Genomic DNA, 14,663 nt, shown 5'->3' with positions numbered 1-14,663 from the left:
GTCCTGATCCTAACCCCCTCAGGGAACTCTTGGTAAGAAAGATGAGCCAAGCCTCAGCCCCTGGGTCCAAGAGACACAGGAGAAAACCAGTAGGCAGAGGAAGAAAAGGGGACCCAGGGATTGGGATGGGTCAGAGTGAGAGAGTGGCCTGAAGGCAAGGATTCTGAGTCAGGTCGAGGCAGAGAAAGCAGGATAAGTGGAGAAAAGATGATGGGACCCAGGTAGGAAGCAGCAATGGTGTGGGGAAAATCCTTGAGTTGGGCATCTCAAAACCTGGACTTCTGCCCGCTCCTGGTCCCATGACTTGGACACTTAGCTCCTTGAGCCTCAGTTTCCTAGTCTGCAAAAAAAGGATAATCACCCTAGCTTCACAGGATGACTCTAGTGAATAACTGAGATCAAATATGGAAACTCCAGAGAGTCATACAAGTGGGTTCAGGCACTCCTGCCCCCTCACCTTCACATAGCCTTTCCTGAAGACTCTAGACCACGTGAGCCAACTTGTCACCTGCTACAACGCTTTTTGCATCACTCGCTTTCAACCCTTACTATGAAGAATGCCCATAATTAAACCTTTCATGTGTGTCTCTACTGCCAACTAAACAGGAAGCTCAGGTTTACATTTACTCCCATACTGAACATGGGTACTTGGTCAATTGTGATGAAATAGAAGAGGAACCCCCAGAAAGCAGAATTTAGAAAACCCCTTTGGTCTCTAGCTGTGACTAGCTGCCAGCATCCAGTGTCAACACCCCCGTCTAACTCCTGAAAGCTGGCTGACCCCTGGTGAGCTGCTATCACTCCCTTGAAGGGCTGGAGCAAGGGGAACTCAGCAAATATTACTATCTGAGCCTTTGGTGTAGGCTGAAAACTATTCTACTCCCTCAGCACAAAAGAAAACTGGCTTAAAGTGAAACAAGAGAGATTTTACTTGTCCAGAAGATTGACCTGGGGAAAATGGTAGACAGTGGATGAGGTTTCCATGACAAATTGCTGTCCCCACAGAAAAACCCTTCAATTGGTTGGACAGCACAGAGTAATGGTTTCTAAACATGCTACACACTGGAATCACCTGAGGAACTTCAAAAACCACTGATGCCTCTATCCACCCATAGGGACTGGTTCATTCATTTGAGGAGTAGTATAGGCTTTGGAATTTTTAAATTCCAGGTGGTTTAAATGGGCAGACAAATTTGGGAACCACTGACCTGGAGGAAGCAGAAGGATGATTGAGAATATTGAGATTCCATTCAGTCTGAAGACAAAAGAATAATAATCATAGCACTAATAGTCAACCTCTCACCAAGGGCTTTCAATGGACCAAGCACTGCACTGGTTCTGTAATGTGGATAATCTCATTAAATCTGTAAGTCAACATTATAAGGGAGGTATTCTTATTCTTACCCTCACTTTACAGATGGGGAAGAGGAGATTTGGAGAGATCAAGTATCTTATCTGAGAACTTACAGATGAAAGTGGTGGAATGGAGATTTGAACCCTTGGCACCCCTATTCCAGAACCCACAGGTACTGCAGAAGAGGTGGCGTCTTTGGAGAGACAGGTTCCCCGCCTCCTCTCCATATCTCTTCTCATCTGCCATCAGTGCTGTCCTTAAAAGGAAAGTAGGAAGTCAGCTGAGGGCTCCAGCTGGCCCTGCCTGTCTCCCAGGTACTGAAACCCAGGGCTGCCAAGAGGGTGAGGCCCAGGGCAGTTATCAACTACCAGATCACAGCCTCTGGAAGCAGTGGAAGGCAGAGTTTAAGAGAAGTTGCTGGTATGACTGGCTGAGGCAGCCCCTGCAAAACCCTCCCCATCTCACACTGCATCTCCTAGGCCCAGAGGTGGATATTACAGGACAGCAAGGAAGAGGGGCAGGACATGAGGACAGAGGCAGGACCCCTTGGTCAGAGAAAGGAATAGAATTTCACTACCAGCCCCAACTTGGGGAGGAGGGGAGAGATAAAGTCCTAGTGTAGGTATGTGGGCCATTAATCTTGAAATCAGAGCCTTGGGGACCCTGAGCACCAGAGGGAGGCAGTAATGTGACAGGGATCAGGAAGAGCAGCCCCTAGGATGGATTTGAAATTCCTAGCCTGGGCGTCCCACACCCTTAGACCAATATTCTTCCTGTGGAGTATCAGACCTAGACAGACGACAAAGACCATCAGCCCAGCATCTTAATTTTATGAGAAGGAAATAGGCACAAAAAAGAAAAGGATTTGGTCAAGGCTACAGGGGAAAGTTGTTGGGGCAGCCAGAATTAGAGCTTGAATAGCCTCCCTCCCAATCCAAAAAAGAACCAGAGGCCTAGGAGAAATTCTGGCAGCCTCTTGGCTTCTGAAGCCTGGGAGAGATGGGACCCATGGGGAACTCGACCTCCAGTTTCCAACAGGCCCTAATGCAGGGATGGGAAGATGGAGCTAGTCATGCAAGAACACCCATGTATTCTCCCGATTCTGGGTTAGAGTGAGTGTTAGGGGCAACAGCTAAGGCCTCAATCTCCTTCTGAAGCCCCAAATCAGCCAGGACCCCACTTATGACATCCTTTTGACTAGAATGCCACCCTGCCCTGGAAACTAAGGATGAGTCTTTCATTCTCATAAAATCTGAGAAGTGTCCTTGGGCCAGACGCCCTCACAAGGTCTCAGAGCAGCCCTGTATATTCTCTTGGCCAAGGTCCAGAGATAATTTTGTTCCAGGCAAATTAACTCCTCCATCCAACATGTTGGAAGTCTCGACTATGTGTACACCCGTTTGTAAAGCTGGCAAATCTCTCTTGTCTCTGAGGCAGAGGAAGCACCTGTGCAGACGTGGGCCTGAAGGGAAATAATGCTGCTGGTTAGACGTGGATTAAATTCCAACAGAAACAGAAAGGCTCCTGCCATAAACAGGGGTTGTCTAGGCAGAGGATGCCATTATATGTTGGATCCGATTGAGAGACAAGAAAGACTCAAGGTCTCAGTGCTAGGTAGTGGTGGGGTGAGGACCAGAATCCCAAGTTCTTGGGGGAAATATAATGCTTGTGGGAAACTGCAAGTAGTTAGGATGGATCATACCCAGGCAGCCTGATTCCAAAGTCTGGGTCTTACCACTGTACTTGCAGTTTCATGAGGCAGTTTAGGGCAGCTTTGGCATTTGGCTGCTAGAGTTTGAATTATCTCCCTCTGGATAAGTTCATTTCTCTTTCTTGCCTCTGTTTCCTCATTTGTAAAGTGGAAAGAAGAACACTGCCTACCTCTCTGAAAATTAAATGAGTTAATTCTTTAAGAACGGTTACCAGAGTGCTAGCAAATAAGAAAGCATCTGTTTTCACAACTATTATGGTGCTACACAACATACACACATACCTGTTAACCAAATTGTATTTTCCATCCATCTTACCTTAACAAATGGGAAAGTCATTGTGAGCAGGAACATATGTATCTGTGATATATTGTGGTTTTTTGTTTTGTCTTGTTTTTAAAAGACATTCAACTTTTTTTTTTTTTTTTTTAGGCTACAGTGCACGACGTGTGGGATCTTAGTTCCCCAACCAGAAATCAAACCTGCACCCCTTGCACTGGAAGCGCTGAGCCTTAACCCCTGGATCACCTGGATCACGGGAGAAGTCCCTGTGATATACTGCTAAACCTACAGAAGATACAGAAAAGCTTTTCTTTAATCATATACATAAAGGAAAATGGCAAGTTTTTAATCTGTTTGAAACAAGTCAAAAGTATCTCTTCTGTCCTTGGGCTAAAGGTGTGTTACACTGCATCACTGCCTGGGGGGGTGTGTATCCAACAGTGGGTTTGCTTTTGAAAGGTGAGGCTACACCCCCTTGAAGCACAGGCTGCGATGGGCAGTTGCCAGGCTTCTGTCTGTCGGCATCAGACTAGTGCAGGTAAGCTTTTCACTTCAGAGCTAGAACATTCACTGTCAAAGCTGCAGTTGTATGCTTTGTTTTTTTAGGCAGTGAGCATTTGGCAGCTGTGTGTTTACTTAGCAAAGAGTTTCTGGGATCACCAGAAGGTGTGTCCTCTCTTTCTGTTTATCCGACATTCTTTGTCAGTCTCCTATGCTGATGAGGACCACACTTTAAAGAGAAGGTACTCAGGCACACACTCACGTTTGTCTACCTGCATGTCCCTGGTTTGAGTCGAACCTCCCAGACCCTGCACTGAACCTGTGTTCTACACAAATCCTCCTGGGTCTGCCTTGATTCTGTGCTGTACCTGGGGTAGGGGTCAGGGGTGACCTGTCACAGGGCCATCCAGGGTCTTTGACAGTTCTCCTAACTTTATATTTGAAGGCCCCATGCTCAGATGGTAAAGAATTCGCCTTCAATGCAGGAGACCTGGGTTCGATCCCTGGTTCAGGAAGATCACCTGGAGAATGGATTGGCAAACCACTCCAGTATTCTTGCCTGGAGAATTCCATGGACAGAGGAGCCTGGCAGGCTGCAATCCGTGGGGTCCCAAAGAGTTGAGCACAACTCTTGAACACAACTGAGAGATTGACGCTTTCACTTTCACCACATCATAGCAAATGTGTTAAAATACATATACAATTTTGTGTTATAAAACACTCAAACTTTTACAATTGCTTTTGAAAATATACGACTATCAGCAACTAAGTGAATTATAATGAGCTGTAATGACTGGACAATTTCAGACATTTCTGGAATGATTCAAAGCAAGGAAATCAAACCTACAACTTTTTTTCAAGTGTAATGAAACTTATGAATTGAAAATCTGATCAATGAAGAAAGTTGGTATATGTCATGCATAGTCTTCAGTGGATAAAAGGCCCAGCCTCCCCCCCAAAAAAAAAACACCCAGCCCCTCCCGCCTGGGAACTCTCAGAACTCCCTGGTAGTGTCTGACTTCAAGCTCAGGCAAAGCTCTGTGTGGGAAAGAGACTGCGGTGAGCCACTGGCGGTGGATATCAGACCCAATGACCTTGGAATCCAGAAGGAAAAGTCTACCACTGTGTCTGAATCAATGCGGTTTATTGAAGATACAGAACAGAAAATTCATACATATCTTGGGGCCAAGAAAGGAAAAGTACTGCTTGAGGGAAACCAAAACATCAGCAGGAGATTGGGGGGAGAGGGGGCGCCGGGGTAGGGGTGAGGGTAGCCGGGTGTGCACAGGGCTGGCTGGGGCTTTCCCATAGGACAGTGGAACATGCGCTGGGGTGCAGACCCCTGCGGGACGGGGGCGGTGACAAAGCCCAGCCCCTGGGCACTGCCCCGCGGCTCGGCCTTATGGGAGTGGATGGTTTTTCCGCCAGATCACCCTTCCCAGGAAATTTTGGGCTGCGATGCCAGCCGCAGAAGCTACGTAGGGAAAAGGTCCCACCGGTATGTGAAAGGGCGTACAGAGCTAGAGTGTGCCGGCAGGTGAAGGGGGCTGGTGGGTCCGAGACAACATTCAGAGTTTGTGCTGGGACCGCTGGCTCTGGGAGGAGCTTTGTGTGACCCGGACCGAGCTGCGACCGCCACCCCCGCTGACGGCGCACGAGCCCCCGGAATTGGAGACGCCCCCGCGCACCGCTGAGCTCCCGCCGGAACTGCCGTCCAAGCCCAGGCCCCCGCGGCTGGCTCTGCTGCCCCGGCCTCCGCTGACCAGAGCCCCGCTGCCCAGACCGCCGCTCCCCAGACCCCCGCTGCCCAGGCCTCCTCGACCCCCAGCTCCTCCTCCCAGGACGCCGCTGCCGCCACTGCTGCTGCTGGTCGTGCTGTGAACCATCTCTGCAAAGAGCATTTGGGGTCAGCCAGCTTCTGGGAGGCCGGTCCAGCCCGCCCACCAGTCCAGCCAACAGTCCGGGAGCCAATCCCCTCCGCCCACCGGCTCTTCCCCTGGGTACCGCCCACTAAGGTTTTGCGGAGTCGTATGAGGGCCGGCCTCAAGACAGCGGGGCAGGGGAGGTTGGCTTGCCCCGCCGCCACCCTACAGGCTCTTCCCAGCCTGCAAATGGTGCATACAGCCCACCAGCGCTGGCCCACAGTCTCCCCCCCTCTCCCCGCCGCCCCACCCTCGGTTTGAGAAACATTATCCCAAGGCATCCAGCCCCTTTCCGGAGAAGGAACCCGGTACTCACCGATGCTCACAGAACTCTGGCACTCCCCAGACATCCTGTTGGGGAAGACCAGACCTCAGTGTTAGCATCTGTGGAGCCTCCTTTCCTTAAATACACCTTACTTAGGTCAACAGCAGTGAAAGCCTTGGTCCCCCCAGCTCGTTCCTGACTGATGCTGACTGTAAGAAATAGGTGCTCAAAATACCATGACATGCATTCCTCCTCCTGTTGTGTAAAGTTGGGTTTAAATTGTTACCCTTTCCCATTTCAAGAGGATCAGAGCAGAGGGTCATTCGTGTGTCTACCCATACTCTTCCTGCTCCTCAGGAGCCTATAGAGTAACTAATGTTTATATCTGTACCTTTAAAGACCAGAGCCCTATAACCAAGTGCCAGCCTACAGAAACCCACTCTTCAGAAACCTACTATTAAGGCCTTAAATAATAAAGAAATAACCTAGAAATAGTGTTTATGCCTGTGACAGTGAAAGTCGCTCAGTCATGTCTGACTCTTTGTGATCCCATGGACTATACAGTCCATGGAATTCTCCAGGCCAGAATACTGGAGTGGGTAGCCTTTCCCTTCTCCAGGGGATCTTCCCAGCCCAGGGATGGAACCCAGGTCTCCCGCATTGCAGGCAGATTCTTTACCAGCTGAGCCACCAGGGAAGCCCAAGAATACTGGAGTGGGTAGTCTATCCATTCACCAGGGGACCTTCCTGACCCAGGAATAGAACTGGGGCCTCCTGCATTGCAGGCGCATTCTTTACCAGCTGAGCTACCAGGTAAGCCCTTATGCCTATGAGTCCTCCTCTTTTCAGACATGTATTTTACAGCTAAAATATGAGACATGAAAGATGGGGAAATCTGTCCAAGATAAGTTTCTGTTGATGTCACTAGTGCATAGAAAGCACAGCTCTCCTGGAGGATTGGCAGCATCTCAAAGCCCTTAAAGGGGTGGAAGTGGGGGGTGGGGGCAGAATGGGCCTGCTGAGGGCTACCACCATCTCCAGCAGTGCACATGCGCATCTCAGGCAGGAAAGCCATCAGACCTCTCAGCCTCCTGGAAACCAAAGGGATTCCAACTAACCGGCACTCCTCGCCCTCCAGGAGGGTCCGGTAGGTGGCAATCTCAATGTCAAGGGCTAGCTTGACATTCATCAGCTCCTGGTACTCCTTCAGTAGCCGGGCCAGGTCCTCCTTGGCCTGCTGCAGGGCCGCCTTGAGATCCTGAAGCTTGGCATTGGCATCCTTGAGGGCCACTTCCCCGCGCTGCTCTGCATCAGCGATGGATGTCTGCAGGTTGGCATTCTGGGTTGGGGAGGGACCGGAAGTCCAATTTAGGTTCAAGTGGATTCACTGAGAGCCTGCCTATGTGTTTGGCGCTTACACATGGATTACCTCATGTTGAACAAATGAGGAAACTAAAACCCAAGAAGATGAAGCCTGGGCTTCAGTTGAAATCCTAGTGCCTCAAGGATTGGGATTAACACTATCTGGCCTTAAGGACCTAGGCCAGCTCAGGAGTCAGACTCCTCCTATACCTCTCTTCTCTTTAATGGTAAGAGTCTAAGTCTCCTGAAAGCCCTCCTCCTCCAGGAAGTCTTCCTGAATTATCCAAAGAATTGTGTCTCTGCCCTAATCCAAGTCGATGTGAGCTACCTTGGCTATTCTCCCAATTTGGTCTTCACACAGGTTCTTTCCCCAACCTCCCTAATTATGTCTGAACTCAACATTTCTGGTCCACATCAGCCTCCAGTCTCTAGGCAGGCAGGATCTGGGTCCATAAGACATAGCCCAGAAGCACGCCCTGTCAATTTTAGCATTCAAGTGGTTGGGACATGAGTGCTGAGTCCTGAGTTTATGGTGCAGGCATCAGCCTGCAGTCTCAGGTGAGTGCTCCTTCTTCCTTCCCACCTGCTTCTTGACACTCTCAATCTCAGCCCGCAGCCTCTGGATCATCCGGTTGAGCTCCATAATCTCACTCTTGGTACTCTTCAGGTCTTCTCCATGCATGCCGGCTGTGGTCTGCAACTCACCCAACTGTACCCGAAAAGAGTCACACATTCAAAAGGCCAGCAGGGCCTACTACAGTCCCCTACTCCAACCCTTCTGTGTCACAAACAGGAAAACCAAAACAGAGTTCGGGCCTGTGCGAGGTCAGCCACTGGGGGAATCACATGCTCTGTCCTCTGTGTCAGGGACACATCTTCCGGCACAGTTGCTGCTGGGATTTTTTTGAGCATTTACTTTGCCCCAAGCCATGTGCTTTGCCTCATAAAACCTCACAGCTCCCTGGTGAGGAAGGCGTTATTATCCCTACCTTATGAATGGGAAAACTGAGACGCAGATTGCTTGAGTACCATTTCTAAACTCTCCAAGGTATCAAGTAAGAGGGCTGAAGCGTGAATGCAAACATTTCAGAGGCTGGAGCCATCTCTTATCCAGCAGGCTATACTCCTGGGACAGAAAACTCAGAAGAGCCTGATGCTTAAAGGGCTAGCTTGGGCCCCTTTCAGATTTGGGGATGGGAGAAAGGTGTACAGAGTTCCCCTGTCCTCTAACTTTCCTCAATCTCCCTTGCTCTCTCCCCACTTCCTTTCAGACTCTGGCTTCACACCCTCAGTGTGATCAGATCAGAAGCAAGCATGTCAGGGCCCAATTGGGTGCAAGCAAAATGGAAGTATCTCCAACAATAAAAGATATGCAGCCAGAAGGCTTTAGGTTAAGGATTTCTCAAGCTTAGCACTAGTGACATTTCAGACAGAGTAATTTTTTGTTTGGTGGGAGAATGGTGTCTCATGCATTGTAGAATGTTTAGCAGCATCTCTGGCCTCTACCTACCAGACTCCAGTAGCACCCCACCCCCACCCCTAGGTGTGACGTTCAAACCTGTCTTCACACATTGCCACGTGTCTCTGGGGGGGGAAAGCCTACCTCCCCCCCGGTTGAGAAGCACCAGGTTCGAGCAATGTCAGAGCTCTCTAATTAGGAAGGGAGACACCTGGTAGCAAACCAGCCTAGTAGGAGGGAGATGAGCCACCATGCTGGAAATGCAGAGGAGAATGACTCTGGAACAGACTCGGCCCTCCTGGGGAGACGCGATGGTGTCACCCACCTTGGACTGGTACAGAGCTTCAGCCTCAGCCTTGCTCCTCTGAGTGATGGCCTCATACTGGGCGCGGACCTCGGCGATGATGCTGTCCAGGTCTAGGAAGCGGTTGTTGTCCATGGACAGGACCACGGACGTGTCGCCCATGTCTGACTGCAGCTGGGACAGCTCCTGCAGGGCCAAGCAGACATGACCCCTCCTGAGCTTGCCAGGGGACACAAGCCACCAGCTCAGGAGGGAGAGTTCTGGGCCAACTGAGGGACAGGTGAGAAGGTATCACTTTCATCAGAAGGATAGAGAGGTGAACCTTTTTCTCTAGGAGACAGGAGGCAGGTGGGTCATGAGGCTTGGGGTGAGGGGCAGACTTACAGCATCATAGAGGGCCTTCAAGAAGTTGATCTCATCTGTCACACTGTCCACCTTGGCCTCCAGTTCCACTTTGGTCATGTAGGCAGCATCAATGTCCTGGGAGAGAATTCAGTCACATTCCCCTCTGACCTGTGGGCTTAGCCCAGTCCTGGGCACTGAGGGAAGGAGCCGGGCAAAGGGGTCACAGGGGCCTGCCGCCCCGCCCCCCCGGAGCTCTCAGTCAGGGGAAATGAGATGCCCATCCGGGCACAGGCAGACCTAGCCTAACATTACCAAATAGGCTGCCTTTCAGGCTGTGCTGGAGGACCCTTCTCAGAAAACAGCCAAAGAGGCTGTGAGGGTGAAATGAAGAGCAAGGGCTGGGCTGGGGCCAGTACACTGAGACGGGATGAGGAGAATTTGTGAGGAGGGTCTGGGGGAGAATCTACATCAGCAACATGCAAAGGTTCTCTCTTTTTTTTTTTTTCCAAAGGCTCTCTCTAAACTGCTCCTGGGAATACACTCCTGGGGAAGGGGGGAGGGATATATGTATTAATACATATTCCTTCTCTTCGTCCACTTTCTGATCACAACTCAAGATCTGATGGGATTCATAGACCCACAGGCCCATCAAGAGGGAGTCACATGGCAAAGTCTGATGGACCTTTTGGACCCTCCTCCCAGGAGGGGAGCCGCCGGGCCCTGAGGTACCAGGCCCAGCCCGTCCCAGCTTGCTGGGGTGGAGGGGCTCCCTGGCTCCCTCCATGGCCCTCCCTCACCTACATGGCCTGAAGGAGACCCTCAAAATAAGAGGACTGAACTTTTTCTCTCCTCAACCTCATAGCACCCTATTCAGCGGGGCTCTGGGGTGGCAGGTGGGGGAAAGACCCTTCACCTTCTTCAAGACGACAAAGTCATTCTCTGCCGCAGTGCGCTTGTTGATCTCCTCTTCATATCTGTGAGGAAAGAAGCACTTTCTGGCCCATCTTCCCCAGGAGGTCACCGTGGCCTCAGAGCACTTCCCACAAGTAGCGCAGACTCAGGGCTTCTTGTCCTGTCCTTTAGCTCAAGGCCAATGCCCTTGCAGTGCACCACCTTCCAGGTTCAGGTGAGACCTGGTTTTTCTACAGGCTTCACTGAGGGTAGGGCCTGGAACCAGCTCAATGTGCAGCACGTATGGTAGCCCCCCGGGCTCTTGGTAGGTACTTCCTGAATTCATGAAAACCAAGAATGGCACTACGAATGTGCCAGGTCTTATTCTGTGAATGACACATATTAACTCATTCAGGCCTCACTACAGTGAATAAATACTATCACTGTCTCCATTTTACAGATGAGAAGACTGAGGCACAGAGAAGCTAAGGAGTTAGTCCAAGATCACAGGGCTGAAAGTGGTGGAATAGATCTTGCCCAAGGCACTCGGATTCCAGAGACCGTACTCTTGACTTTAAGCTGCCTCTCACTCAGAAGCCTATTGACAAGGGAAATACAGCCCATATTTGGAGGCAAATTTGGAGATGACCTAGTCCAGGGAGGATGGAGGGTGTTGTCTGAGTCTACATGGTTTGCAAATGAACTTCAGAGTGTCTTGGAACATCCCCACCAAACTTACATGGATACACCCCTTCATTAAATTCTTAAAAGGGTTTCTGCCCCAAACAAACCATGAGCCATTATTTTAAAGACTGGGATCTTGAAAGTCAGAGAAGATGAGGGTAAATTCCACCCAATGTGATGCCAGCTGGAACAGAGCTGGCCCCTCCCACCCTCCAACCCACCCTGCCCACCCCCTGCCCCAGAAACTGAGCAGCACACACCTCTTCTTGAAGTCCTCCACCATCCCCTCCATGCTCCTCAGCTCCTCATGCAGCTTGTCCTTCTCAACAAGCAGACCATCCAGAAAGGCCCTGAGGCTGCTGATGTAGTTCTCGAAAAAAGGCTCCAGGTTGCGGTTGTTAGTGTTAGTGCCAGAGCCCTGCTCCTGCAAGAGGCTCCACTTGGTCTCCAGGACCTTGTTCTGCTGTTCCAGGAACCGCACCTGCCATCCAATAGGAAAAGGACATCAGGGAGCGGTCTGCAGCCAACTCCAGTCTTGGATGACTTTCCTAGAAACAAAGTTCCCAGGGATCTCCCAGTCCTTCCCATTGGCTTGCATTTTGCCTGCTACCAGAGTTCAGTACTAACCCCATGTGGATAGCAGCATCAGTGTCACACAACGGAGGTGGAGCCCTGCTGTGCAGATAAGGAAACTGAGGCCCAGAGTAACCAAGGTCACACTGCAAGCTAGTAACAAACCAAAACTGAGGTTTCTTGATACCCAGGCTGGATGATCTTCCCACTGTATCATTCATTCATTCATCCATTCATTCTTCAATCATTTAGTACTCAATAAATAGCAGGAGATCTGAGAGCCCACAGCAGATGTAGTTTCCAGAAAGAGGTTTACAGTACATCTGGGTGCCCTGCACTAAGGTGAGAAATAGAGAAAACCATAGGGAAATGGCTCTTGGGCTGCCCTAGTCCTGGGAACAAGGGCCCAAATGCACCAAGGATGGGCCCTTGCTGCCGAGTCTGGTTAAATGTAGGGCTCAGTTGCATTTAAATTGAACCACTAACTAAAGATGTCTCAAACTTTCCTTTGCTACAAAACATTTCTGTAGACAAGCTCAAAGTCAACTGTATAAACAGATGGACTAAATATCAATAAATTGACCATTCAACAAACATTTGCAGAGCACCAGGCATGTGCCACGCCTTATGCTGGCCACTCAGGACCCCAGGACCTGGGAATCCCCCTTCAAAGATGATGAGAGATCCTGCTGAGAAGGTCTTGGACAGTTCTCCACCTTCTGTGGAGAGCAGTATTTTCACATAACTTTCTACCTCTCTGTGAATAATTTACCTGGACACCCAGGTGTCTGCCAGGAACTAGTGGGTCGCTAGGCTTTGAAGAGCTTTCCCTCTGCAAAGTCTGATATTCCAGTGTTAAGATCAACTTCATCTTCAGCTTTGCCCGAACCTCTTATGTATGGTGAGGGGACCCCCAATGAGTCCCTACAAACCCTTTCTTTAAGACCTGATACTATCCCATGGTCACAAAGAGATCTCAACACCTCCTACTCAGCAGTACTGCTGAAACCCTCAGTTAGCAGCTGATCAAGCCTGAATATTCTCTAGTCACCACAACTATTGTCATAGTGTCCCCTGCATGGAGTAGTCAGAGCGCAGAAAGCCCGATAAAACCTCGCTTCAACCTCACCTACACACAGACACGTGTGTACAAAGGTCAGTGGCCTAACACTCACAGCTCTTCATGCTGAAGTCTTCCTATGAGCACCACCCAGGAGGAGGTACCCCTTACCCTTACTCCCTCCCACCCCCAAAAAACACTCTGCATCCCTCTCCTTAGACGGACGGTAGATTAATTCATCACTCAGGTAAATATCCAGCTTTGGCAGAGCTGGTCTCTCTTTCAGAGAGGAGTAATTCACAGTTTTCCTGAGATGGAGAAGGAGTTCTGTGTTTGGGTACAGAAGACAACAGTGAGGGGACATTCATGATGGCAACATTCTCAGCAGGGCCAGAGGCACTCCAGAGTTGCAGTGATGGGCCATCCAGTAAGGGACCCGAGATCTTTTCATTATCTGCCACTCCCTTAAGCAGGCCCACCCCGGAGGGCTGGAGGTAGAGGATGAACCTGCAAGTCCTTCCTTGGTTGCAAAAGGCAAAGAGGAAGAAGAGGCCAACCTCATTAGGACAACCTTTCTCACTGTCCGGCTGTCCCGAGGTGGGCTCACCTTGTCGATGAAGGAGGCGAACTTGTTGTTGAGGGTCTTGATCTGCTCCCGCTCCTGAGTCTTTACTTGCCCAATCTGGGGGTCAATCTCCACATTGAGGGGCTGCAGAAGGCTCTGGTTGACAGTCACTTCCTGGATTCCCCCAGGGAATCCACCAGGGCCAAAGCCACCAGGGCCAAAGCCACCAGGTCCTCCAAAACCACCGGCTCCACCAAAGCCACCAGCTCCTCCAAAACCACCGGCTCCACCAAAGCCACCAGCTCCTCCAAAGCCACCAGGTCCACCAAAGCCACCAGCCCCTCCTCCAAAGCCACCAGCTCTTCCTCCAAAGCCACCAGCTCCCCCTCCAAAGCCCCCAGCTCTTCCACCAAAGCCCCCGCCCATCCCTCTTCCACCACCTCCAAAACCACTGCCTCCTAAATATCCCCCACTGGTGCTCCCAAACCCTCCAGCCCGGATGCTGCCTCCAGCCACACTGATGGAGATCTTCTTGTTCCCCCCCAGGCTGTAGAGACTCCTGCTGCCGAAGCCTCCTCCCATCATGGCACAGGCAGCAGACCCACCGCCACCCCCGCCTGAGCGGGAGGCCAAGGAGGACTTGGAGGAGGTGACCCGGCTCTGGCCCGACACCACAGCTGAGTGCCCACTGAAGCCCTGACGGCGGCTCCCACTGGAAGACCTGCAGGACTGCTGGCTGTAGCTGGCCTGACGACTCATGGTGGACAGCAAGGTATTCCAAAAGGAGAGCGGACCAGAAGGTTGGCGGGAACTCGGAGACCTTCTGAAGCTCTGAGCCAGAGGTGGCGCTTATATAGGGCTGGGAGCTTGGCTGGCTGACGGTGCCAGCCAACTAATTGAGGTATTATCAGCTTTGGTTTGCCTGGCAGAAAGAGGTCAAGTCCAAAACTTGAAACACACCTTGGTAATCACCCCAAATTTCCAAATTGCTTTGTCTCCCCAGGGTTACTCATCTGAAGTAAGCTTCAGTTGGAAGAGGGGCCATCCTGCAGGGCTGGACACAGCCCTAATCCCTGAGAGACTTACCCTCCCATCCCAGGAGTGACAAGTCAGCGTTTCCATACCTCCTCTGTGTCCCCACGGCCACTCTGCCAGCCCATCAAGCCTCAGAAGTTTACAGGATGGGTGCAGAGCCTCAGTGAGGACCTGGGGGAAGAAGGGAGAAGAAGGGGGAGGGCTGGGAAGGAGAAGGAGGATGAGGAGGTGGAAAATGCAAGGGTGAGAGAAGCTATAGCATCCCTCTGGGGCTCTTGCCATCCAGACAGGAAAAGGTACACATCTGAATCAATAGGATGTGTTCTTGACTGTGTGGGCCTTGGATGGACAG

At 50.9% G+C, this 14,663-nt stretch overlaps 1 protein-coding gene across 1 annotated transcript; it reads right to left on the bottom strand.

The window, feature by feature from the left end:
• Window positions 1-4,993: 4,993 nt before the first annotated feature.
• LOC122681362 (keratin, type II cytoskeletal 3-like) lies at window positions 4,994-14,401 on the bottom strand. The gene is made up of 9 exons (XM_043883367.1): window positions 14,363-14,401; window positions 11,339-11,559; window positions 10,417-10,477; window positions 9,543-9,638; window positions 9,180-9,344; window positions 7,979-8,104; window positions 7,152-7,372; window positions 6,085-6,119; window positions 4,994-5,734 (listed from the first exon to the last, which is right to left on the bottom strand). The coding sequence occupies exons 1-9, from the start codon at window positions 14,396-14,398 to the stop codon at window positions 5,415-5,417; spliced, it is 1,281 nt and encodes a 426-aa protein (XP_043739302.1). The 5' UTR covers window positions 14,399-14,401; the 3' UTR covers window positions 4,994-5,414.
• Between the last annotated feature and the right edge of the window lie 262 nt (window positions 14,402-14,663).

This window comes from Cervus elaphus, chromosome 3 (genome assembly GCF_910594005.1).
Source record: "Cervus elaphus chromosome 3, mCerEla1.1, whole genome shotgun sequence".
Classification (NCBI taxonomy): Eukaryota; Metazoa; Chordata; class Mammalia; order Artiodactyla; family Cervidae; genus Cervus; species Cervus elaphus.
The sequence above is the reverse complement of the archived record's forward strand: the minus strand, read 5'-3'. Positions and strand labels throughout refer to the sequence as shown.

Coding starts and splice junctions, on each gene's coding strand:
- LOC122681362 (XM_043883367.1), bottom strand. CDS start 14,398: ATGGAAACGCTGACTTGTCACTCCTGGGATGGGAGG. Junction 11,560..14,362: donor GTCACTCCTGGGATGGGAGG/GTAAGTCTCTCA, acceptor ATTGGATGGCAG/GTGCGGTTCCTGGAACAGCA. Junction 8,105..9,179: donor AAGCTCTGTACCAGTCCAAG/GTGGGTGACACC, acceptor TTTCGGGTACAG/TTGGGTGAGTTGCAGACCAC.